We start from the raw sequence: 26671 nt of genomic DNA on the forward strand, positions 1-26671 counted from the left end.
TTATTTTTTTTTTAAGAAAAAAAGAAAAATTTTCTACAATCGCATAGTTAGCAGAAACTACTAAAAAAAATATTAGCTGAAAATATGGATACCCTAAAACAGATATCAGTAGCATACTGATAATTTAATCATTCCTAGTGATGATTTTTTTTTTCATTAACACCGATGGGTTTTCCAATTATTTTTTTCATTAAAAAAAACAAAACAAACAAAAAAACAATAAAAATAACAATAACAAAAAACCAAAAACAGTGACTAGTACATTCAGGAATGTCAATAGAATAACTACTTATAAAGGACATTTATTAGAATTATATAATAGCATTTGATTGACGGAATAATATTTGCCAGAAGATTTCTGAGGTGTAATAAAAACTGTAGTGCTTAAACCTTAGTGCTTTAGATTCATGAGTAGCTTAGTATGGTTATGTTGATATAACCACAACAATGGATATAACTGTAACAGTTTACTCTGTAAAGAAGCACTTATTTAAAAAAAAATATGAAAAGAAAGCATATTCAACCAGTCTACTGTCTTTCTGTCTTAATGGACAGTACCAAATTTAGTTGAATCTGTGTCCAAAAACTAAGACTTTACAGCCAGTCATCAGACATTTATAAAATTCTGGACCCTTTTTTTTTTTTTTTTTTTTTTTCACTGTATTTGAAGATTCCACTGAGTGGCATAAGAAATAGCACTGTGATAGAGAAGAGACACTCCATACCTTAGCAGAGAACAGGGCAGTTTTACTGTTTTTTTTTTTAGAGAGAAAGAGGGAAAGAGGGAAAGAGGGAAGGAAGGAAGGAAGGAAGGAAGGAAGGAAGGAAGGAAGGAAGGAAGGAAGGAAGGAAGGAAGGAAGGAAGGAAGGAAGGAAGGAAGGAAGGAAAAAAAAAAAGAAGATACAAGTCTATTCAATAGGTTGTGGCTTTTATGATTTTACCTCTGACATATTGCTGTTGAACTACACTTCTTCCTTCTGTTAATTCAGTGGCATAAAGTCATCATGGGAGAGTATCTTAACATTAGAGGAAAAATGTCTTCTAGCAGCAGTGCTTGCAGGACATCAAAGCTGTCCAGAGCATCTTTGCAGAAAGGGTCAGGAGCAATGCCTGAGACACTTATGTATCTGTTTAATGTAGATACTAGTCTATGTATGATACTAGTCTGTATGTACAGACTCCTAGTGCCCCTGAATACAAACTTGCTGCAGGCTGAATAACAGCTCAGTGTGGTTCAAGCCCTAAATCTCTTATAGCAGATGCTGTTGAGCTCCAGAGAGTGATTTTTATTATCATCTCTACCATTCCATGAACAAAAGACAAATGTAACAATGTTTCTATTTTTGGACCAAATTCATAGTTAATAGCTAGCTGCACTAGGGGAAACCCCAAAATATTCTATTACTATTTTCAACTAGTTTCAGAAAAATTGATTATTTTCATTGTTTTAAATAAGAGCAACAGTTATAACTTTTTTTTTTTTTTCTTTTCATATGAAACTACATTTGTGTTATTTTCCTGATTAGGTGATATTTGGCAAGAAAGATAAACCCAAGAGCTTAAAAAATCTCTCTTTTTTTTTTTTTTTCCTTGCTATTCTTAAGACAAACTGTGAGTACAGCTCACCTAAAACTTCACTATTTCTGTAAACAATACAGCATTAACTATTTCTATCTGGTGGTACAGAGAGATGGAGTCAAAAAAATTAACAGAGATGTATCTGCACATACCTTCTGTCTGTAGGATACAACTCCACAGTAATGACATCAAGAGAGTTCCAAGCTGAGATGGTGAGACCGTTGTAGAGGCACAGCATACCTATCATCATGGATTCACTGGTCCCAAACCACAGGAAAAAACAGCTTATGCCAGAAAGAACCATGGAACCACCTATGCAAGAGTCAGACAAAATGAGTGCTAAGTGAGGCTGAATTTAAAAGAATGATTACTGTTTGTTTTGTCTAACATTTCTATTCACACAGTGAAGCAAAATAAGTGACCCATATACTTGAGCTAAAAAATGAAGAGACATCCTTTGCCAGTAGACCATTCAGGCAGACAAATGTTAGAAGGGTATTGAGGAAAAAATGTAATTCCTTTATATTCTTTGTGGATATACCATAAAGTATTAAGCTAGAACCCTTTCTGAACTCCCAAAAGAAACTGCAAGGAAAACTATCCCTGTTCTTCCTCAACATCTGAATTACATGAAACTCATTCATATAATGTGGTAATAAGAACATGGAGTAGGAAATGTATTTATATACAGTTTTGTAGAAAATGAATATAATGGACTATATTTAGCTACTTAAGTAAAACAAAAACCTATCTGTCTTTGCTGATAATCCACAGTAGGTGTCTTTCAGCTGTGTTACCTTGCAAAATAGATAGCAGGCAAAGGACTGCTAACTTTTCCTAGGAGATACTCTAGTAGCTGAGGATCGCCTGCACACGTCCCACTTTCTTTTTTTTTTTTTTTTTTTATAGAAAGAGAGGAAGAGAGAGAGAGAGAGAGAGAAAAAAGAAAGAAAGAAAGAAAGAAAGAAAGAAAGAAAGAAAGAAAGAAAGAAAGAAAGAAAGAAAGAAAGAAAGAAAGAAAGAAAGAAAGAAAGAAAGAAAGAAAGAAAGAAGAAAGAAAGAAGAAAGAAAGGAAGAAAAAGAAAGAAAGAAAAAAGAAAGAAAGAATTTTTTTTCTCTCTCTCTTTTTTTTTTTCTGTTTTAAAGTGAAGTCCATACCTAACATTGTTAAACGTCCAATTCTATCCATCAGAAGAGCAGACACAATGTTCCCTGGTAACACTGCCAAAGTTCCCAGAAAATTAACGAAATAAATCCAGTAGGCACTGTAGTCATCATCAAAAGAAATTTGGCATCCTGTCCTGATGTGGAAAAATGTGCAATTTATAAAATCACTGTCAACAAATTTATATTGCTCGAGATCTGTGGAAAGAAGAAAAAGTAAGATTTCAGCTAACAGTTGACTCCATGTGCAGGTTTTGATTAAAAACTTTTGAAGTTTATGCAATCTTGATGACAACTAGGAGCTTTTACTGCTTCATAAATGGCACTACTTATTGCTTTTACTTCTGATAGCCTTTTATCTTAAGAGAAAAATATGTGAAGGCTATAATAAAGAGCAACTAAGACATTAAATAAAGCAGATTATATTAATGTATTTCAGCTCTATTTGGATCCTATTTGGTTCAAACCTCTCATACCAGGCTTGTTGTGCACAGGATTTCTGCAAGTTTTTATCAGCCAGCATTGCTGTTGTTCCTATGGTTCCTATGTCTTGCTCAGTGTTAGACTTTTTTTTTTTTTTGACTTGTTTTTAGTTATTTCCATACCAGAGAGCCTTTCAGATGAGACTATTGATCATGCTCAGTTTGACTTCCTTTAAAGGGAAATGTTCACACAGAATTCAGAATTCAGATTAATTTATTTTCATTTCTGAGCAGACTGCAAGCAGTCTTCAGCTCAGTACAAGTCTGAAAAAATATACTAAGAAATGTATCTGACCCAGTGTTTAGAAATGCAATTTTATTTTTTTTCATTAAATTTGAATGAAAAAAAAAATGCTTTTTTTTTCTAAACTTTTTCACCAATTGTGAGTTCTGCAAACTCAGTGTCTGTTTTAATATTTATCATTAAAGCACAAATAATCACAGATATATCTTCCATTTTTTATAATTATGCATCTAATCATTTTGAAAATTATCAGTCAGATCTTGCTAGGATCTGGTATGATATTGGCACCAACGTATCTTGACAATGGTGACATTTTCATGCATTCATTATTAAAAAGGGATGCAGATGAATTACTATATGTAACAGTCCAGACCATTCTATTTCAAATAACATTTTAGAGATCTCTCCTTATAGTTTCCCCTTTATTTCTGTTCCTTCCATCAGCCTTAAAGTCATTTCTCAGAAATATTGAAAGCTGGACATTGCTTGTTAGGTATAGCCTAACTCTGTAACTAATATGATTATTTCATTTACAGGAAAGAAGTAAAAAGAGCTGCATCTCTCTGGACACAATCTTAGTTTACATTGTTTTAAAATGAAAGAAAATAAACAAACAAACAAAAAACAATAACAATGACATAAACAAATCAGGTCTTCTGCTTAAACATGGGAAAGCACAAATTCCTATTTCTGGTAAAATACTTAGTAGATTGGGAATGATTATAGATGAGGAAGCATGAATCTTGAACTTACCTCCTATGTCTTTGTAAGAAGAATAGAATAGTCCCATTTAGACCAAATTAAAATACACCTAATTAAAGCAACCAATTTCTCATCTCAAGACTGAATATCTTAAGGGATGGTTTAAATGAAAGAAACATTTATTATCTGAGTTAATACTAGGCCTGCAGTATCTCAAATGGAAAAGTGATCCTTTCTCTTCTCTGGTATTACGTTGTTGATTTTATAGCTTTGTGTTCCTTTGAAGAAGGCTTCCTGTATGCTTCATTAGAAATTCAGAATCTATAATCAGTTGACAACAGTCAGATGATAACATGCAGATGCAAAATTGGTACTCAGGAATTTTCATGTAATACCTGTGTTGTAGAAGGTGGTATTCACAAAAGTGCAGTTCCTGAAGTATGTGTTCAGTGAAGTAATGTCTTCAAACACACAATTCTTAAAAAGGGAATCTTCAAAGGTTACTGATTTAAACTTCATCATAATAAACCTGTAAAATACAAATAATTTCTGTAACTCTACTTTCACAGGTTAGAAACAGCAACAGGTCAAGCTGATAAATCTTTATAGTTTTATTTGGTATGCTGAAGAACCTCAACCACAGAAACAGTGATCACTTAAGGACATTCCAGAGACATGATTAATGATTAGCTGATTCTGGAATACTCTTTCAGAAAAAGCATTAATAAGACACATACCTGCTGGCCATAACCAATGATACCATTTCTGTGGTAATATTTCAGTTATTACTTGTCTTTAATCATCAACCAAAAACAACGTCATAACATCCATGGAATAGCCTTGTAAAATGACCAGAACTCATAATTTGACATTACAGTCATAAATTGAGAGCTCAGACTCCAGGAACCCAGTCTCTTGGAACAAACAATCACCTGCTGGTACCAACAAGCTGGAAAGAAAGAATTTTTCAAAGAATGTTTATTTGTCCATATGAAAACACACTGGGCACTGTGTCAGGCTCAAATTCAAAAGAAACTGCTTGAAGATTTTAAAAATGATTTTTTAGTTGTTTTTACCATTATCACAACACTTACATTGGCAGTTATACAGATAGGTATCAAACAAGAAGAATGTTTTTTTTCTAGCCCTGTGTTTGTGGATGCAATTGCAAATACTGCGTACATAAAATGTGCGCAAATGAATTGTCATTAACTTTTCTTATTTCTGAACATCTTTATTCCTACTGACTTTTATTTAATTCCTAGGTCTTAGATCATGGCTGTTAATGAAGTCATTCATAGAAAAAGTTAAGGACAAAGTATATTACTAGCAGTAATTTTCTACCTCAACATTACTAGGCTAAAGCAATATTGTAAACTCTTTCCACTGTGCTCTTAACACAGATATCATTATGCTAACAACAACAACAAGAAAAAGACACATTTAAATAATAAATTTAAATAAATAAATAAACAAATATAACCAAAACAATGAATAAATGAAATTTAAAATCTATAAAAATAAAATTAATAAAACAGCAATTTTGTGATGTTACACCATTTGAGATTTCACATAAGGGTATGGAAAAAGCTGTTACTAAAGAAGGGCAGTTTTGCTGGCAGACTGCATACAAAAGGAATAACTCTTTGGAAAGTAGTGCTTTAATTGCTACATGCCAATAAGTACTATAAAAATGGCAAAGCCTTCCAAACACGGATTGGCTCTACTCTAATCAAACCTGATATGTTTAGCTGCTTATTTTTCTTATACAAGACTGTTAGTAGGAATAGAAACACACAAAAATATGCTATATTTCAAATAGTAGAAATTATTCTCTCAGCAACACAGTTGATAGAATCACATCTTTATGAGAAAGTAGAACAAATGCTAATTATATTTATCATAAGAAAAGAATTACTAGCTAATGAATTCTTTTCCTGTATTGGCAATAATAATAATAATAATGATAATAATAATAATAAAATGGTGTCCTCAGTCTATTAGTTTTAGTTACTATATCATTTCTCATTTCTGACAGTCTCTGATTAAAATCAGGCTGGTGTTCTGTGTCAACTCATTATCATTTTTCATATAAGACTCCCCATTTTAAAAAGTACTTCAATTTCAGAGGAGAGCAAAGAACATTTAGCAATTGGATTAGTCAGTTGTAATAGAAAAGGCAGACTATATGTACTAAACTCTCCTGATGCACTTTTCACCTTTGAACAGGAAATATGTTGTGACTAGATTAAAAATGGTATTGCAGTGATTTGAATTTAAACCCAACAGAAATGTAATGAAGCATAAAGTGAAGTATTGATGTATCTTCCGGTTAAGAAAAAACATGAAGGAAACAGTGAAACTAGGGGTGAGTGAAGTATTGAAACATTTGTCAAAGAAGAATATCAAAAGAGTTGATATTACTACAGAATTTTGTGAATCTCAAATAACTCCTAGAGGCCTATCAAATTTGCATATTTGAAAGTATTTTAGAGTATATTAGTGTTAGACTTAGTGTTTTGCAGTAATTTTCAGTTCACTTTGATAAAATCTTGGTTGACAGAATATAAAACATCTAAAACTTATTGACAGTAAGTGGTTCTTTGCTTTTAGGAGAACATCTGTCTCCTGAAAATAAATTTACCTGGGAAGCAATAGCTAGTTTAAAAATGACAAAACTGCTCATTTTTTTTTGTCAATACATAAACTGTGTCAAGCTCAAGTTCATAGAATCATAGAGTCATTAAGGTTGGAAAAGACCTCCAAGATCATCTGGTCCAACTGTCCCCCAACCACCAGTATTACCCACTAAACCGTGTGGCTTAGTACCAAATCCAACCTTTTCTTAAACACCTTCAGGGACAGTGACTCCACCACCTCCCCAGGCAACCTGTTCCAATGCCTAACCAAGCAATGTTCACATGCAAGAGACCTGTATTACCAAAATCATTGATTTTGTTCACTTAGATATATGTATTCATATGGAAATAATAATAAATTATCACAATGTTATTCAGGAGACAATTCAGACGGTTGTTCTCAATATCTCTTAAGAGAAACCAGACACCCAAAGCAGTTCTTAGTTTTTCCTTTAGTTATCTATTTATCTGTAAAATTCTAGCTAGGAACTTAATATATCTGCATTCATTAAAAAACATGATTGATATTGCCAAGGTGTTGTTTTCTTTTTTTAGAGCTCTTTGTGCTTTTTGTTGACTCACAGTAGCATTTCACTTTTATATTTCCGTGACCCTGTCCTTTCAATGTCTCACATTTTTATTGAAGTGTATTAAATAATTAAATAAATACAAAGAAGGAAAAAAAAAAAAAAAAAAAAAGAACACATAGATGAAAGTCCATCCTTCCTCAACCCCCTGCAATGTTATGGCACACACTGAGTCTGTTTGTATCCCACTGTGGAAAGAAGGATCATTATTTTGGACTTTTAGATCTTTTTTTCAGGAGGGAAGTAGTGTTTGCATAAGGAATTTAGCACTGAGGCCACCAGGGCATATATAAGTCCACTTCTGCAGGGCACAATTCAACATTGAGTCATGACGAACTGAGGATAGAAACAAATTACCATGGGGAAAAAGAAAAAGAAAGAAAGGCACAAAACCAAACAAACTAACAAATCAACACTTATCCATTAATAGTTAATAGGGGAAAATATTAGATTATTAGGACTTGCTTGAACACATGCATTTATTTATTTCAGCACCATCAGGATATTAGTACATCTCTAAACCTGTCATTGATGTATTCTCCATTGCTGTGAATTTGATTTTCCAATGTGAAGTTGAAGACGAAATGCGAAACCTCCTCATTGCGGAAATGTTTCACTCGGGACGCGTAGTCATCTGACTGCAGATGCTTAATGACATCAGGAAACCAGACAGATAAGCCGTAGTAGCTGTGAAAAACAGAAAATGCACAGTCACTTCATGGGGCTTGTCACAGCAAGGCCATAGCAGTACCAGTCTCCAGCTCCCCACAGCCTTGCCCTGCCTAGCCATGGGCTTGATGTCTAGGCCTGTCCCTGTCCCTGTCCCCCATTGGCATCCCTGTCCCAAAGGGTGGTGCCCTTATTTGCCCTGCTCCTGGCTGGGGTGCTGGTACAGGCCCAGATGCCAGGCCCTGCCCTGAGGGATGCAAGGAAGACCTGTGGCACCCAGGCATGAAGAATGGATCTCTTCCTAGATGGCAGACTGCGGGAGCTGCAAAGAAATCTTTTCTAATGCCTGCTTTAAACTTTGTTTTTAAATGCAGACAGGTAGACTAACACATTCTAAACAGAGAATAAGTTAAGTCTAATTTGAAGACTTCCAGAATATGAGCTTCTGTTCAAGTTAAGGCAAATAGAGCACCAAGTTCATATTTTTAATATGGTGAGGCAAGAACACTTTCTCTCTATTTCCCAGTTGCTGGTATAAAAATACTAGAAGACACCAACACCAGAAGATGCTGGTATTCTGAACCAGTTATTTCTGAGTGACGCTTGTAGCCAAGAATAGACTAAGTGATAAATACTATACTTGTGTGTAAGTATACTGAATAAAACTTTTCCAAAGAGAAATGGTAATCATATTGAAAGAGATTTGCATGCAGATGATTCTTCTCTCTGTCAAGTCCATCAAAAATGGTTTAGGATCTCAAGAAATCTTACCCAAAAGACAGGGTGAACCACACAGCTGTAAGTTTGATGGTATTATCCTTCACTGGGTAGTTGAAACATCTCATGAAAGTCAACCAAATCTGAAAATTGTTAGGAAATAAATTTATTTTAAATTGTATTTTGAAAAGTTTTGCCAAATGATACAAGGTTTTTGATTCTGATTTGCTTGCTTCTTGAGGGAATCAGAGAGAGAGAGAGAGCAGGCCATCTCCTTGATATAGACCTAATAGCTGTATTTTTTATACAAGTCTGTTAGCCTTTGACTATAACCAGGTTGTGCACATTCTTTACCTTCCTTGTTTCTTTTCACTGTGTCCATTAATTAATATGTACTCTGACTACATAAAAATTTCATCTTCTCTAGGCAACATCATTTCACTCTCTCAGATAAACCAGCTGAAGGCTTTCCTAGAAGTGTTTCCTTCTCTCTTCCCAGTATTACACAGCCTTGAGTTTAGATGGATCTTATTCCACAATTCAACAGGGAGTTGTGCAGTATAAGCCATCATAATCTATAATGGGCAGAAATTGGTACTTTATGAGGAAAAGCTGGGACTACCCTCAGGTCAGAGATGCTACAACAGAGCTGGCCGAGAATGGTATCTCCCCACCCTCACCCCTTTCCCACACACTGAAGACAAGAGACCATATGTCCTAGGAAATTTTAGCATACATCATGCAACAGGGAGACTCTGGCCCAGTGGCTAGTCCAGTGTAATAACAAGGATGTGAAACAACCAAGTTGTGCTTCCTTTAAAGCTGCCATAGTAACAAAGCCAAAACTTAACATTTCCATATTCAGCTTCTCCATTTTTGAACAAATAAGTTTAAAAGTAGACACTTCCACTTTTGTTTTATCTTTCATAACAAAGAGAACATTTTTCCAAGAAAATCAATTTTGATTGGAAATATGTGGCAAAACTTACTTTACAACACAGTTTTATTTGTTGTTTGTTGTTCCTGTTTTTTTTTGTTTGCTTGTTTGCCAGATTTTTAACAGTCGTGAAAACCTTCTTTTGACATGTTTAGTGTTGGTGAGGTTTTTTGTTTGTTTTTCATCATGAATAAGCTTTAGCTCAATTTTCATTGAACAGCTTGAAGGTACTGCATAATTTTTGATTTTACAAAAAAAGTAAAAAAAAAAAAAAAAAAAAAAAAAAGATGTGGAGCAAAGTCCCAGTGAACTTGTCTTAATCCCTTTAAAATATCTCTAAAGTAGTTTTGCAGTAAAACATTTGACATCTAATGACAAGACATGCAGATTCAATGCCTTGTAAAGGTTATACTGACATTCATTTACATATGTTATTCACTACTTTATGATTTGTGGGTAAAGTGGTCACCTCAGGTTTCTGGTGATAATTTTTAAACTCTGCATGTGTCACCTCTTTACACTGGTAGATATCAATATGTATTCTCAGTACAGACTGCATTGTGGTGCTTGGGCATATGGCTGTATAACTGTAAACCATTACTTGTGTAAATGCTAATGCAACATTTTTCTCCTCAGAAGCTGAAACCAACTGTCTGTGATTCACCTGCACCTCTTTTGCTCAAAAACTAGAATCTTACACTGGTTCTTGAATCTTCCAGTTGCATAGCCAAGTAGCATTGCAATTATCGCCATCGTGAGATCAATAAATCCATCCCGTTTTTGAATGCTTATTAAAAAAAAGTAATTGCAGAACAGAGATGTTTTTACTTACACCATATAGCTCTGTGCGAATTCTAACTAAACACCTTCTGTACCAAGTTCCTGTATCGCTCTCTATTTCTATGAGCTCATCTATCTGCTTTGGAGTTTTGATTCTGTTAACCTAGAAATAAAAACAAAACAGCAAATAATTGCACTTTCTTGAAGCATTCAGCTGCATATTATGACATATTAGAATCTTTTAATAAATACAATAACTAAAAATGAACAGATATTAAACCTCTGTCTAAATTATGAACGTTTTATATCTGAAGGAATATAAACACTTTAATAACAAAGTTCATTATGGAGGCAACTGTATTGAAAAAACTCTAGTTTCAAATCATGTGGGAAATCCATTTCTTATGCACAAAACAAGCTGATACTGGCAGGTTTTGCTCAAATGCTGCTGTACTCACCTCTAATGCCACAAAAGATAAAACATTATTTAAAACCTTAGTTAAGCATGTCCAGAATTTCCTTCCTTCCTTCCTTCCTTCCTTCCTTCCTTCCTTCCTTCCTTCCTTCCTTCCTTCCTTCCTTCCTTCCTTCCTTCCTTCCTTCCTTCCTTCCTTCCTTCCTTCCTTCCGTCCTTCCTTCTCTCTCTTTCTCTCTTTCTTCCTCTCTCTTTCTCTCTTTTTCTTTCTCTCTTCCTTTCTCTCTTCCTTTCTTTTCTGACTTCCTATCACCACATTATTGACAGACTATTGATTAAAAATACAATAATGACAATAGAAGCATTTGAAATGTCAAGAATTAATAGCTAAATAACATTTTTCTTCTTCTTTCTTGTAGCAATAGACAGGGAATCTCCTTGTGTTTTGGATGTAGATTTAAACTATCTTTTCTAATGAGGAGGGAAAAAAAATAGGTGAAATGGTCTGGAACTACAACACATTATTGCTGTTATGAATGATCATCTACTTCATCTAAAGTGAAATGAGATAAACAGATATAAAGGAAAAATATGGAAATACCAGTGACGGAGAGGGTGATGTTGTCTATCTTGCAAGTTATCACTTGCGCAATAGTGTGTGGCAGAACAAGAATGTGCTGTATGGTCTTCTTAGCTCCTTCAGGACCTGATAAACATACCACTGTATGCTTTTGGTTTCCTCTCCCTGAATTATAGCAAAAGGCAGTGTATTCATCCACAGTTTATTTAAAAAGATGACAAATAGAAAGAGAATGAAAAGGTAATAAGTAAAATGGAGAACGGGACTGACACATAAAGAAGGAACAGTCCATGCCTTCAATGTTTGGCTGCTGCTGTTTCTGAAAGTAGCAATAGCTCCTGTTTTTTCGTAACAAACTGAGCACACCACTATTCATATATGTATCAGAGTGGACTACAGGGAAATAGGCAATAGTACCGTTGATGACAAAGTCTAGTTTTCAGCCCACTGCTTTTACAAATATATCCTGTTTATGGAAGACCAGCAGCTGCATCACATTAACAGAAAAAAAAAAAAAAAAAAAAAAAGAGAAAAGCCCACTAAATTTTAATAAAGTTTTATCTGACTGCCTTCATTTTTTTAAATACTAAAGCTTACTGTCTTGAGAAAATGTATCAAAAGCCTGTAACCTTATAATGCCTCTTCCAACAGCACAACCCTGTTTACATCATTTGATTTTACACTTTTCTTATTTATTTATTTATTTATTTATTTTTTAATGAAATGTGTTCTGCAAAAGATGATTGAGATTTCCAGCTGAGTCCTCCAAGATTATTTAAAACCTTGTACTTACAGACAACCTCACATATGCCACACCTTTGAGCATAAAGGACATACTTTTTGAATCATGTTGTGTGAGCAGGCACCACTCTTGTTGCCTGAGCTGCAACCTTTTGAGCTGCAACCTTTTAATTGTCTTGGCCACCTGGCTTGTTTGGAGCTGTGGAGGTTGGGCAATCACATATGTCCAGGACCACTGCATGTGACTGGGGACAAAAAGCCCATGGCTTTGATAGACCTTTAACATAAAAAAGGTCCTATTGAACCAGGACAATGGTCCATCTGGACCATGCAAATTTAGCTGTCAATATATGAAAAAAAAAAAAAAAAAAAAAAAAAAGTATTTAAATGAAAAGGGAACTTCTCTTTAATTTCTGCTTAGTAGCAATGGCTAGAAATATGTGATATCTAAGGTTTTACAAAATCAAGGCATGTGAAAGAAAACATTTGCAGAAAAAAAATATATTTAGTACATAGCAATGAAAGTGGACAGAATTTTGGTTTTATGTGTAATTTCTTATTTTTTTTCTTTTTTTCTTTTTTGTTTTTTTTTAACTTTAACATTTAAACTAATAGATCAAATGAATGTATATAGTTTAAGGACACAGAAAGGTAATTAACCATGTACATAAATGTTCAACATGAGTAGTCCCATAGTAGAAGATACTATCATTTTACATTAACTCTGTTACTGCCACTGCTTTCAGAAGATATATTCAGAAGTATTAAGAGCAATCACCTCCACAATTCTGTCACTAGAATACATACAGTTTGGAGTTTCTAACTCTTAAACCAATGATTCATCAATTGTTTTATTTTCTATTCGATAGTTTTGAATATAAAATCCTCAATAAAATGACTAATAAGAATAAATTTGACTTGGAAAGAAAGCTTCTAGGGTAAGATTATATCAATATAATTAGGAAAATATATCAAATAAAAGTACACTGAAACTATACTAATAACAGAGAAAAAGTTACATCAGCTGTAGAAGCAGAAAGAATACTATCAAAGTATATCTGTTTGATGTAACTAGTAACACAAAGCAGAGGAAATTATTAACACTTAAATGACAGAATGTTACTGGCAGACACCAGCTGAAGCCGTAGGGCACAGAAGAGCTAAGTGAGTAAATTACTGGGACAAAAGTCACAACATCCATTTCTAACTTAAATGGCTTAAATGAGAGGAGGGGAGGAGTGTGTCCTAAACAGAATATGCAAAAGTGTTTTTGTTTGTTTGTTTGATTGATTGATTTTCTTTTTCTTTTTCTTCTTCTTTTTTTTTTTTTTTTTTACACTGTGGACTTAGTAAGATAAAGTGTTAATATTGTCCAATGTATTTGCAATTATATTACCACAATTTTACATTAGGGAGCATAGGGACTTCTATCTACGTGTAACCTTGACATACAATGCACTATTTCTAATCCTTTAGGTGTCATGTTTGCTCAATGTTCATGGCAGAAGCTGGCAAAAATCACCAAACAGTTCTGTCATGCTTTATTCATGGGTGAAAATTTAACAAAAATAGCTATAAATAAACCACTGAGTTTAACATGGTTCAGTGCTACCTTTTAACAACCACAGAGACAAAGACTTGTTAGATCACTGTTTTCTTCTTTGTGGCTGCATTTGGATGTGAATATGTCAAGCTGATGTGAGACTACAGTAAATCATTTCTCATATCTGTAATCCTAGCACATTTCTGTCTTCCCAGTGCCTAAACTAATGTCATAGGTGGACAGAAACTATGCTATAGCTAACTGTCCAATAAATCAATGAAAATCCACACTGGCAGAAGAAAACCAAAAGGTGACAGGGAGCAGCAGTACTTCGGACAGCAGCTCAGATCAGCATGAGTCAACTGTGAAATTACACTGTAATTGTACAATATGAGTAAAGGCAAATCCCTTTACTTATAAATGAAATTAAAATAAATAAATAAATAAAATGAAATCATAGAATCATAGAATGGTTTGGGTTCAAAGGGACCTTAAGGATCATGTAACTTTACCCCCCTGCCATACACAGGGACACCTCCCACTAGACCAGGTTGCCCAAAGCCCCATCCAACCTGGCTTCGAACACTCCCAGGGATGGGGCATCCACAGCTTCTCTGGGCAACCTGCTCCTGTGACTCAGCACCCTCTGAGTGAATAATTTCCTCCTTATATCTACTATAAACCTACCCTCTTTTATTTTAAAGTCATTCCCCCTTGTCCTAGCCCTACGCTGCCTGACAAGAGTCCCTCCCCTGCTTTCCTGTAGGCCCCCTTTAAGTACTGGAAGGTGCTCTAAGGTCTCCCTGGTGCCTTTTCTTCTCCAAAGTGATCAAACCCAACTCTCTCAGCCTGTCTTCATAAGTGGGGTGCTCCAGACCCTTATTCTCTTTTTGGTCCTCCTCTGGGCTCATTCTAACACTTCCATGTCCTTCTTGTGTTGGGAGCCCCAGAACTGAATGCAATACTCCAGGTGGGGTCTCACGAGGGCAAAGGAGTGGGGGTTGATAACCTAAATAATATTATTATTGTTGTATATTATTAGGGTTATGTTACTGGTGTACCAGTAAATTAAGCTCTAAGTGCTAACCAGCCTTCCTTCAGGCTGAATTTTGTAGCAAGAAGATCAAGAACTACAAAATTCAGCCTGAAGGAAGGCTGGTTTAACAAAGAATGTTAAAAATAATAAATAAATAAACATAGGCAATGGAAACTACATCTCAAACAATAAGTTGCAGTTCTCAATGGAATAAAATTATATGGTCAGATATTCCTTAGACTGCCTGCAAATGTGGAACCTATAAGAAGATATTTAATTGAGTTATATATGTATTAGTGCAAAAAAAAAAAAAATCCAAGGAAGAGGAATAAAATCCCACATATGGTTCTGAGACGTAACAGAGTACCAGCATTCCCATGGCACAGCACAAACTGGAAAGGGAAACAAGATTTCAAAACCAAAAAAAAAAAATTGTATATTCTTTATAAATGATAATATATACATAATAAATAAATAATATAAATAGTAAATAAATACAAGAAATACAAGTAAATACAAGAAAAAGTCTCAGCTGAACACAAAATTTCTCTTCCAAATAGAAACAATCCATCAGTATAATATGGTCTTATCTTTTGAACTGCAAGTTAACAAGAAGATGCAGTTTAGCTTGCAAGATATTGTGAGAAAATTAAATGTATGTAAAATTAATATTTAGCTTAAATTAAAATAAATTATTAAAATTATCATTTTAATGATTATTGGATCATTATTTTTTTGTATTTTTTATGATAATTTCAAAAGCTTTGAAGACAAAACCTTCAGGGTGAAGTAAACTTAAAAAATAGAGCTGGAGTCTATTAATTATCTCCATGCAACAGAGAAAATTATCACACTATGGGTTTGTATGCTCAAGGATATGATGGCCAAAGCTTGAATATGCTGGTCAAAGCATATTCAAAAATATGCAAAAAAAGCATATTTCAAAAAATATCTTAAAATTTGCTCAATATATAGCAATTTCAGTAGGATTTTGGTTCTTTTATTTATAGTGCAAATGATTTGTTTTGTCATGCGGAGTAATAATAATGACTGTTTAAGTGCTCAAGATCTCACCAGTCAGCAATGCAGCTGATGTGCTAAGTGTGCTAAGCTTTAAGAGTAATACTCACTGTGAAGACTTTCTCAGGCTGACCCCGAGCTCGCATGTTTGTGTCATGAATTTGCTTGAGTATCATCCAAGCTTCATCATGTTTTCCAACCTAAAAGTTGGATGAAAGTATTTAAACAAAACATATATTCAGATAGTTACTGAACAATTTTAAAACAGATGTAATGATCTTATACAGATGTCATGATGTATAATATTAAGTAAATAATTAAAATTATTTAGTAATTTTAAATAATTTTAACATCTTCTCCCTCCCCCCCCCCCCCCAAAAAAAAAAGAAAAAAAATTTTTTTGAAAGTTATACCTCCAACAAAAAACGTGGACTTTCTGGCATAAAGGTGAGGGCTACCACAGAAGAGACACAGGGCAGTGCACAGACGATCACAAATACTCGCCAACTGTGAAACTGATAAGCAGATCCCATGCTGAAACTCCATCCTATGAAAGAAGAAATTCAAGAAATGGTGTATTCCCACAAATATCAATGATTTCAGAAAGAGTCTTATGCTTTGAATTTGAAAACTGAATTTGAGTACTCTTGCATATGAGTACTCATTCTGGAAAATGTTTGTAGTATGCATCATGAAAATATTTGTCTAGCTTCTTGGCAACACCTGTATAAAGATAATTACATGAACCAAACATGGACACCACCATCACACATAACACTAAACATAGGAATAGTTTTGTTTGAATACTGGAAGAAGGGAGAATTTAAAGTCTCTTATAAATACTAAGAAGATCTACTTTATGGAATTTTACAACTCTGCAAATGCTGCATCAGTGTGTCTGTTAAATGGAAGACTAAAAAATCCATGAAAAAATCTGTCACCTTTCACCAACACTGACAAAATCAAAATGTAAGTGGCTTCTTCAAGTCTTTCTCTTAGAATCTATTTTAAGTATTAATGAATACTGGGTATTGAATTCTCATCTCAAATCATTAAAAATCAACAGGAAAAGAAGAAACAAAAATGTGAGAAAAGCATTCAGGCAACAATGCAGTCAAGTCTACAGCAGCATGCTTTTAGACTGCTAGTAGGGGAAAAACTAAAACAAGAATACCTCATAATCTACATGCTCTTGGACCTTCTTTAGATAAGCATCCTGTAACACAGCACTGAAGTACTGGCATATGATTTACATCTGACCTATTTTTTTATTTATTTTTTATTTTTATTTTTGTCAAGATGTTTCTGAATTAGAGTTTGCATTCTATTAGTTGTGTTTATTGTTGAGGTCATTGTTTCCTTAATGCGTGGATGATTGGTATTTCAGAGTTTTGAGAGTTGTTTTTGTTTGGGTATTCACTGTGCTATTTCATAAAAATGAATATTGTAGGAATATTAATTAGTTATCTATTACATTACAAGATACAACAAGTAGAATTTCAAGGTTTGCAATTCTGTCCTTATTATTAGCTTTTTCTATAAGGAGTTAATTTCTGTACTCTTCATAACAGTGTCTTGTAATATAGTACAACATATAAGACATTTACAGTGCCTAACTTTTATTTTCATCTTGTTCCACGGTACTATACCAGTCAAGTCTGTTGAATGTAAATTGCCCTCAACCCTCATTGCATAACTGGAAAAAACTTATGTTAAAATGCAGGGTTGGTAGTTCAGCTTTTAAATAAAATATCTGACTGGGTGTTGTTATGATGGGACTATTGAAATTGTAGAATTTTAAGAAAACAAACAAACAAAAAAATCTTAAGAAAAAGTAAAATATGATTTGGGTAGTTATTTGGCCTGTCATTCTGGCTTCAATACAGCAAAATATTTCAAGCAACATTTTGAAGAAAAGATCATTAAAAGCAGAGTAGTAGTTAATAGTAACAATAATAATTTAAGTGGTTATCAGAAGAAAATTAAAACCTGGCTAATGAAAATCCTGATGCTGGATTCATGTGAAATAATTCTTTGTTACCTGATTTTTCTGGATAAAATACACATGAAATCAAATATTTCTACATTTCACTAAACAACTGATAGGACATAGCACCAAACATCCTATTAAAAATTTCTTCAAATGAGGTATTAATCTTTTAAACACTCAGTACATTTTGGAATTTAAATATCTCAAGCCATGGATTATAAATAAAAGTTATAAATACATACATACATACATACATACATATGCATTCTGCTATTAAAGTACTTATATGTTACAATATGAAAACTCATGATGTATTTTTGCCCTACATCAACAGCTCTGTGAAAATGAGTTGTAGAATTGGGAACCTCTTTTCTCATTTCCTTCAAATTTTCTGTATTTCAGAAGTAATGTCAGCTTGCTTTATGGACCCATTTAGCCCTGAGATCTTTATCCCAGAGAGACAGGGGTAAAATTGGTGGCAGTATTGGGAATAATTTTTGAATGACGTTATTTTTTTATAAGGTTCCAGATAACTATACTTCCCCCCTTGGAAATTGCCTTCAGCAAAAAGATGTCTACAATTTTAAGCTAAATTTGATGTTAATTTTTATTCCAAAATAGAAATATGAATGACAAATCAAGACTAAAAACAAAACAAAACCTGAAAAGGTGTAAAAGTGCATTTAAAAAGTACTGACTTACAAAAACTTCCAATCCTATAGAATTTCATAACTTAAATAGTACAGGCATACTTTTCATCCACAGTGGGAAAAGGAAGGAAATAAATTAGGAAAAACTTAGGGTGAGATAATGAGGCCATTAGAAAATATAACTGTGTTTTGGGTTTTGTGTACACATTGCATCATAATAATTAGAAATATACTCTTCATTATATATTTTAAAGTATAATACAAAACCACCTGATATAGAATTTTCAAAACTATTTCCTTTTATTTTGGTTAACTTTCAGTCAGACCAATCAGAGAGCAGTTCCACCAGCTAATTTCACCAGAAATGAGATAAAGAAAACATGATTTCATCTTTTAGAACAAGACAGTCAGAATACTGGCAGCTCTTGTCATTTGAGACTGTCCCAAAAATAAACACAGGCATAACTATATTTACACAATCTGCCTTTTATCACTATGGCTTGTGTTTTGTGTGATTTAACTGCTCAAATATTACTTCTGTGTTAAATGATTTTAAGCTGGCTTTATACCTGTTGTAAAACAACAGCAATATCTTGTGCTTTGTAGCCAGAAAAAATTATGGTAATAATTTATTTTAAAGTGTGATTTATTAATGTAAGTGAACCATACTACCCTTAATTAAAAACAGTAACTGCACTGTTCATCCTGCTGTCATCCTCACAACCTGCAAATATCTTTTTTTATTCCTCAAAATGTCCGAGAGCTTGTTAAGTGAAATGTTCGTTATGGTTTCTGTTGCTCTTATTACATCTTTTAACACTGTATTAGCTGATGCAATTAATCTCACAATTTATTGTGTTTGCTGAATTAATGATAACAGTGATTATGAGAATTACAAGAATTTGTAGAAGTACCAGCTGTAACACAGCTTTCTTAAGCTTGCTTTCCTCTCTGTTCCACCACCCCATGATCAGCAAAACAAACATATATTTTAAATGCAGAGTAAGTTTATATTTATTCTTATGTTTACCATCCCACTCTCCTAGATCATGAGCTAATCTAGAAAATGGACACATTAGAGTAGTTCTGAATTTAGCTCTTAAAGTGGCTCTCATTCCCACTATTTGTAAGTCTTGAAACCAGATGGAAGTGTGTTCTTGGCTGTTTGCCTCTCCTTTCCCTGATTTATGACACAATAGCAAAGATGGAGGAACTCTACTCAGTACTCAGACGCATTCAGTGCACTGCACAGCAGCCCTTGAGCTCTGAGCCCAGAGCTCAGCTTCACCCTTGTTCCCTGGCTATGCTTTATTCCATAGGTATTAATTTTGAAATTGAACTCTTGCCTTTCATTTGATTAGAGTATTAATTTTGAAAACAGTGCCAAGCTCCAATGTTTTATGAATTGCTGAAACACTTGGCCCAAATGCATCTTGGGAACAATTCACTGTAGAGTGACATGAAATCTGCAATAATACAAAGCCACTGCAGCAGCCTTCTTGCTGAATATTACCTTCTCACCGTACTGATTACTTGAAGAGACCAAGCTAATCACAGACATGGCAATTACTGATTACAGAGCCACAGCAGCATGTAGCAGAGCAAAAGCAAAATGTGCCAAGATGCTATCTATATACAACCACCAATTAATGTGTTAAGTTCAATGTCAACAATATCTTCCTCCCAACAAAGAATTTCTTCTACTCCATTGTCATAATAAGTGAAAAGGATATTACAAATAGATTCTTGCTCCAAACTAAAGAAAGAACAACTTTCTAATAGACTTTCTGAATATACATAGAAGTAAACCTGTGCACATTAAGCTGAATTTTATCAATGTATGTTACCTAAGAAACAGCAGGTATTTTCAAGGCCACATACCATACCATTTACAGTGGTTAGGTGATGATTGAGTCCACCTTATGAGAGCAGACTAAGGGATATAGTTTGCTTAACTTTTCAAAATGAGAGCTGAAAGGGAACTTAGTTCTCTACAGATCAATAAAGTGCAATGTAGGCAATGAAAAAAAAAAGGGGGGGGGGGGGAGGAGGAGAGCAGAAGGGCAGATGCTTACAGTATCTGTACAAATACTGACATGCAAGGAGAAGTTTCCTAAATATGAGAAAAATAAAGTTGTGGAGCATCTTTCAAAGATACTTATATGGGCAAAGAAATCCTAAATTAATATAGGGATTTTATGTCATGGTTAGCTAAAGTCTGATCAGTCATAATACTAATTTTCATTAGTCAGAAGGTAGGAGTTAGAGAAATTTGATGACAATGACAGAAATCATCAAAAGCCAAGTTTGCATAAACTCTTCACTTTTGGTACAGAGGAGTAAAGCAAGAACATCCCTAAAACTAGGGCTAGAGGAGAAACATAGACAAGGAATTTACAGGAATTCATATTCTACATAGATTCTTCTGCAGAATCCTTTCTATGACTTTATAATATTATTTCTGTTCACTGATCACCTCTCAGTTCTATTGCCTCATTTTTTTATCTTTTGAATTTGAGCCATTTCCAGTAAATGTGTGATTGATTTAGCATGCCACTTGGTGGCACTGCTACAGCACCTAGTACAATAATCACTTAAAAAATCTGCACAAATAGTGATCTTATTAAATGTTTGCTTTTGTTGCTGTTGTTTGTTTATTTTGTTTTGTTTGCTGTTGTTTGTTTTTCTTTGTTGAGTATTTACAACTTCTAAGCCAAATCAAAATTATAAGGTGAACTAGAATTTTTTGCAGCTGGCAGAACTGAAATGCACTGTTACTGAATTTACATTTAGTATGTCCTGACATTACTACGTTTAACTGCGAATGACATCTAGGATTGAATCCATGTATCTTCGCGGTACTGATTGGAATAATGGTAAAACATCACCAAAACTGAAGAAAGCAAGTTCAGGTAAGTTATACATCTTAGGAATCTCAGTTAGACACTTTTAGGAACCTGGGTGAAATATATGCTTTCTAATAAAAACAGAAATAACTCTCTCAAAATTATTCTGTAAGTATATTGATGTGAAATTCTGGCAATATAAAATAGAACTCTTGCCTTTCATTTGATTAGATTATTAATATAACATGGGAAAGGCATATTTTTAGTCTGTATGGATAGATATTCTTTAAATCCACTGGCTCAGCAAATAATTTTGGCAGAAGAATTCTGAAAGTAAAGTAACTAAAGTGTGTCAGGCCATGATTGAGTTACCTTGACAGAGATGCATCTAGAAGACTGTTTAATTCTCATCCACATCTGCCTGGCTCTCCTGTCAATGCTATTAGTCCTTGAGATCCATAAGGATCAACAGTTCAATGAAAAAAAGAAAGTAATGTTGTTAAACAAATGTATTTTACGACATATTAAACTTAGACTTGGACTGCTGTCACTTAAGACTGTGATTAAAAGGAAGAAGGCATTTTCTAAAGACACATTTCCACAGAGGATGAGACTGTCAAGCAATGACACTCTTCACTTGCCTGTGCTAGCGTCAGAAAACCTGAGATTATCAGGCCTCCAATCTCTCTGGTAACATTATCTGCATTTAGGCAAGCCCCAGGTCAGCTACAAGCAGTGCTGACCTCACCTAGAAAATCATCTGCTGTCCAATAACAAAAGACACAAGTTCTCTATCCACTGTATGGTACTGTAGGCCTCTACAGAATCATAGAAATCACAGAATAGTTTGGGTGAAAAAGACCTTAAATATCATCTAATGCCAACCCCCTGCCATGGGTGTGGACACCTCCTACTAGATCAAGTTGCTCAAAGCTCCATCCAACCTGGGGCTTGAACACTTCCAGGGATAGGGCACCCACAGCTTCTTTGGGAAACCTGTTCCAGTGCCTCACCATGGTAAAGAATTTCCTTCTTATATCTACTCTAAACCTACTCTCTTTTAGTTTAGAGTCATATCTCTTTGTCTTATCCCTACAATCCCTGACAAAGAGTCTCTCCCCAGCTTTTCTGTAGGTACCCTACATATGTCAGTCTTATATATGTGTGTGTGTGCAGAACATGGACCTATGAATGGACTAATTTTCTGTTTCTCTGCTATGGAAATGATAGCATACCTGACACAATAAACATTTAAACACTTGAAAACAAAGCACAAACAAAAACACTTTTTAGTCAGAATATCTAACAAGGGGGGAGGGAGGGAGGGGAGAGCAAGGGTGGTGGCGGTGGAGATGGACAAGGATCCAAAGGAAGCACTGCACATGTGGATTGCAACGGTCTGTCTGAAATCTAAATTTCCCTTGTCCCAAGTGGATCAAGGTGCTGTGACTCACAGGAAAAAATAAAGACAAGAAATTCATCTCTGAAAAGGGAATTAGTTTTGCCTCTTCTGTACTTAATAAGTGAGAAAAGTAGTGCACTCTGTGCACTTTTCAGAGATGGACAAATTAACCTTTTCTTCATATAAAGCAGTGCTGCAACAAATAGATTTTAATGGTTATCTGTACAAAACAAAAAAAACTTGTTGAAGAGAGGGAAAAAAATACCTTGAGTAACTGTACTTTACAGGGAACATTCTGGATTTAATGGCAGCTGTAAGAGTTAACTGATAGCAAACCAGCTGACGTGAGATGAAGATTTCTGACCTTACATTGTTTTATACAGAAACATACAACTTTGTTTACTCACTTCAGTTAATCTCGAACACTCCACTCTTCCTAACATCATCCAATTACATGACAAATTATTGGCAATCTGTAGAGTTTTATTGTGTTTTTGTATGTCTATTTATATGCTTCAACATTGTCCTATATAAAACAGAAACAGTAGCATTTACACAGGTTAAATACTAACTCAGTGCTGGAAACTCTCAGGAAAACTGAAGAAGCACAAAAACAAGACGAAAAATATCAGAGCCAAAATATACTTAGGTTGGTAGAAGACTGTACTGTCCAAATTCAGAAAGAAAGACATGGCTATGGGATGCAGGGCCTTTATCCCATGTAGGATCTACCCAAGGGTACTGAAGGAGCTGGCAGAACTGCTCAGCAAGTCACTTGCAATAATTTATCAGTACTCCTGGGTCTCTAGTGAATGTGGTGCCCAGCTATAAGAAGGGCAGGAAAGAAGATCTGGGGAATTCCAGGCCTGTCAGTCTGACAGTCGACGCCAGAAAATGTCATGGAGCAGATAATCTTGAGTACTATCACATGGCACATACAAGACAACCAAGTGACCAGGCCCAGTCAAAGTGGGTTTCTGAAAGGTAGGTCCTGCCTGACTAACAGAGTCTTCTTCTGTGAAAGTGTGTCCCACTTATTGGATGAGGAAAAGGCTATGGATGTTGTTTACTGGGACTTTAGCAAGGCATTTGGTGTTGTTTCACGCAGCATTCTCCTGGAGAAACCAACTGATTCTAGCTTGGACAGGTGGATGACTCTCTCGTTAAAAATCTGGATGGATGGCCAGGACCAAAGGAACATTATCAATGGAATTAAATCTCACTGGTCACAAGTGGTATTCTCCAAAGCTCGGTATTGGCACTAGTTTTATTTAACATATTTATCAATGCTCTTGATGAAAGAATTGAGTTAACCCTCAGTAAGTATGCAGATGACACTGAGTTGCATGGAAAGGTTAGCTTACTTGAAGGTAGAAGATTGTGCAGAAGGACTGAATAACCTAGGTCAATGGGCAACGTACAGTAGTATGATATTCCACAGGGAATAAATGCCAGGTACTAAATTTGGGTTGTAACAACCCAAAGGAATGATATATGCTTGGGGAGGACTGGCTGGAAAGTTGTCTGGCAGAAAAAGACCTCATAGTGCTGGTCAACAGCCATCTGAACATGAGCCAGCTGTGTGCCCAGGGGACCAGGAAGGTCAATGGCATCTTAGCCTACATCAGAAATTGTGCGGCCAGTAAGAACAGGGAAGTGATCCTCTCTCTGTACTCAGCTCTGGTGAGGCCATACCTTGAGCACATCTGGGGCCCCTCACCACAGGGAAGACATCAAGTTGCTGGAATGCATTCAGAGAATAGCAATGAAAATGGTGAAGGGACTAGAAAAGAAGAGTTAATGAGGAGTTGCTGAGGGAACTGCAGCTGTTTAGCCTGAAGTAAAGGAGGCTGAGGGGAGACCTCAGTGCTGTCTACAACTACCTGATAGGAGGTTGCAGCAAGGAGGGTGTTGGTCTCTTTTCTCAAGTGAGAAGTGATAAGATAAGGAAATGGACTTGCATTGCACCAGGTGATGTTCAGATTAGATGTTAGGAAGAATTTCTTCATGCAAAGGCATTGAAACAGGCTTCCCAGGGAAGTGATGGTGTCACCATCCACAGAGGTATTTAAAAGACTTGTACACTTAAGGACATAGTTTATTGGTGAACTTTGTAGTATTAGGTGATGGTTGGACTTGATGATCTTCTGAGTCTTTTCCAACTTAAATGACTCTATGATTCTATGGTTTTATGGCAAGAAGAAAGAAAAATATAAACATTAATTTTGCACAAAACAGCCCACACTGTTTCTTGATATATTTGCACTTCCTTCAAAAGGGGTTTAGGGTTGTTTCATCTTATCTGTTTGGTCCCAGAAAGTTTCTCAGCTAAAGTGAGATCATCACACAGAGCTTTTCTAGATAGATAACTTAATTTAAGTTACTCATCTCGTCCCACCCATCAAGACGATACTTCAGGAAAAGGAAAAAAGGATACCCCAGCTAAGCAGTGGAGAGAACCTTGAAGTTCCCTACTTCTCTTTGTTCATCTTTGGTTGCTTAGAATTTTCTCTTTCCATATTACAGAGAAATAATGGAAATACGCGTTCCAAAGTTGCACTGCAGTAAATTTCTCTACCTGGCCACCATCATGGAAGACTCTGTTTTGCATCTTAACAAGTGTGAATACAAACCACCTTATAGGGATAGAATTTATTCAGTCTCAAAGCATTTCTATACAGAAGTGAAGTGATTAGACTTTGGTCACCACTAATAGTGTTGGCTCTGTCCTGAGTCATCCTGCCAGACTTTGGATGCTTAAGCATTCAAGGCCACGTAGCATGGGGTTTTGAGCAATCTGGTCTGGTGGGACGTGTCCCTGCCCATGGTAGGGGTGTTGGAACTATTTAACTATTAAATATTTAAAGTCCCTTCCAACCCAACCCACTCAATGATTCTGTTATCAGGAATCAAGCTTGAATAATTTCTGTTAAGTCTTCATTCTGAAAGCAAATATCATTATGGTCCTTGGAAAGAGCATGTGTACTCACTGATTACAGTCTGTGGATAATAAAACTAGGTTTTGAAAATATTCTAGGGGAACCTGTAATTTTCTGCTTAGATCGTAAATCAGATGTTTCTAAAACTTTCAAATCACTAGTAATTCTCTTAAAACCTGTTAATTGCATGTTTCTGAAATTTAAAATGAGAAATACTATTTATCTCTTGAAATCATTAAGTAAGTAAGTATGCATTTTCCAGGTTATAATGTGCGTGTACGTCCCTTATGTGCACTTATTTCCCCTATTCAGAGAAAAGTGCTTGAAAATACTAGAAATTAATGTAGATCGACACAGGTCAAATTTTGCTCACAGTTCAGATACAAAGCATGAAAAGAGCTGTGACGCATAATCAAAAGGACAAGTGTTGAATTTTCCTATACATTCCTGTAAATTATTGTTTTTATCAGATTTCTGTATTTAAATTGGCTTTGGATAATGTCCTTTCAATTTAAGCTTTTATGTAGAGCTACATCTACTTAAAAGTAGAGATAGTAGCATTCATGTGGTACCCTCTTCAGTCATGTGGAAACCAATCCTTGCTATGACTGCTTTAATCTAAGATTCTTCCATACATAGTGTTGGGGTTTGCAATCCTCCCAATGTTCTGTTAGTACTATGGAGTAAAAAAATAAAGAAAATAAAAGAAAAAGAAAACAAGAACAAAACAACAACAACAACAACAAAAGAACAAAACAAAACAAGACAAAAAATAAAACAAAAAATATAGCTGGGATGCAGTAGATGAGTGGTTTTCAACCTTCATGAATTTTTCAAATGGATGTGCAGAGTTCTCTATATAACTGTATTTATTTGTCTTAATTTTATGTATTTGTCTTAACTATTTTAACAGGCATATCACCTAGAAGCTGTCTATGAACTGCCCGTTATTGAAAAGCACAGCTATAGCTGACAGAATGTGGAAAGAAAACTAAATGATCTAAGAATT

The 26671-nt window shown here is 34.9% G+C and overlaps 1 protein-coding gene across 1 annotated transcript in view; it reads right to left on the reverse strand.

Annotated features, from left to right (window-relative positions):
- Positions 1-26671, reverse strand: part of SV2C (synaptic vesicle glycoprotein 2C) — a 114098-nt gene that overhangs the window by 17021 nt on the left and 70406 nt on the right. Inside the window, exons 5-12 of the mRNA XM_027446670.3 lie at positions 16249-16382; positions 15946-16035; positions 10553-10663; positions 8838-8926; positions 7920-8084; positions 4567-4700; positions 2738-2941; positions 1732-1891 (exon numbers count right to left, since the gene is read on the reverse strand). Coding sequence (XP_027302471.2) covers positions 1732-1891; positions 2738-2941; positions 4567-4700; positions 7920-8084; positions 8838-8926; positions 10553-10663; positions 15946-16035; positions 16249-16382 — 1087 coding nt within the window. The remainder of the gene's footprint in view (positions 1-1731; positions 1892-2737; positions 2942-4566; positions 4701-7919; positions 8085-8837; positions 8927-10552; positions 10664-15945; positions 16036-16248; positions 16383-26671) is intronic.

Source organism: Anas platyrhynchos, chromosome Z (genome assembly GCF_047663525.1).
Source record: "Anas platyrhynchos isolate ZD024472 breed Pekin duck chromosome Z, IASCAAS_PekinDuck_T2T, whole genome shotgun sequence".
NCBI lineage: Eukaryota > Metazoa > Chordata > Aves > Anseriformes > Anatidae > Anas > Anas platyrhynchos.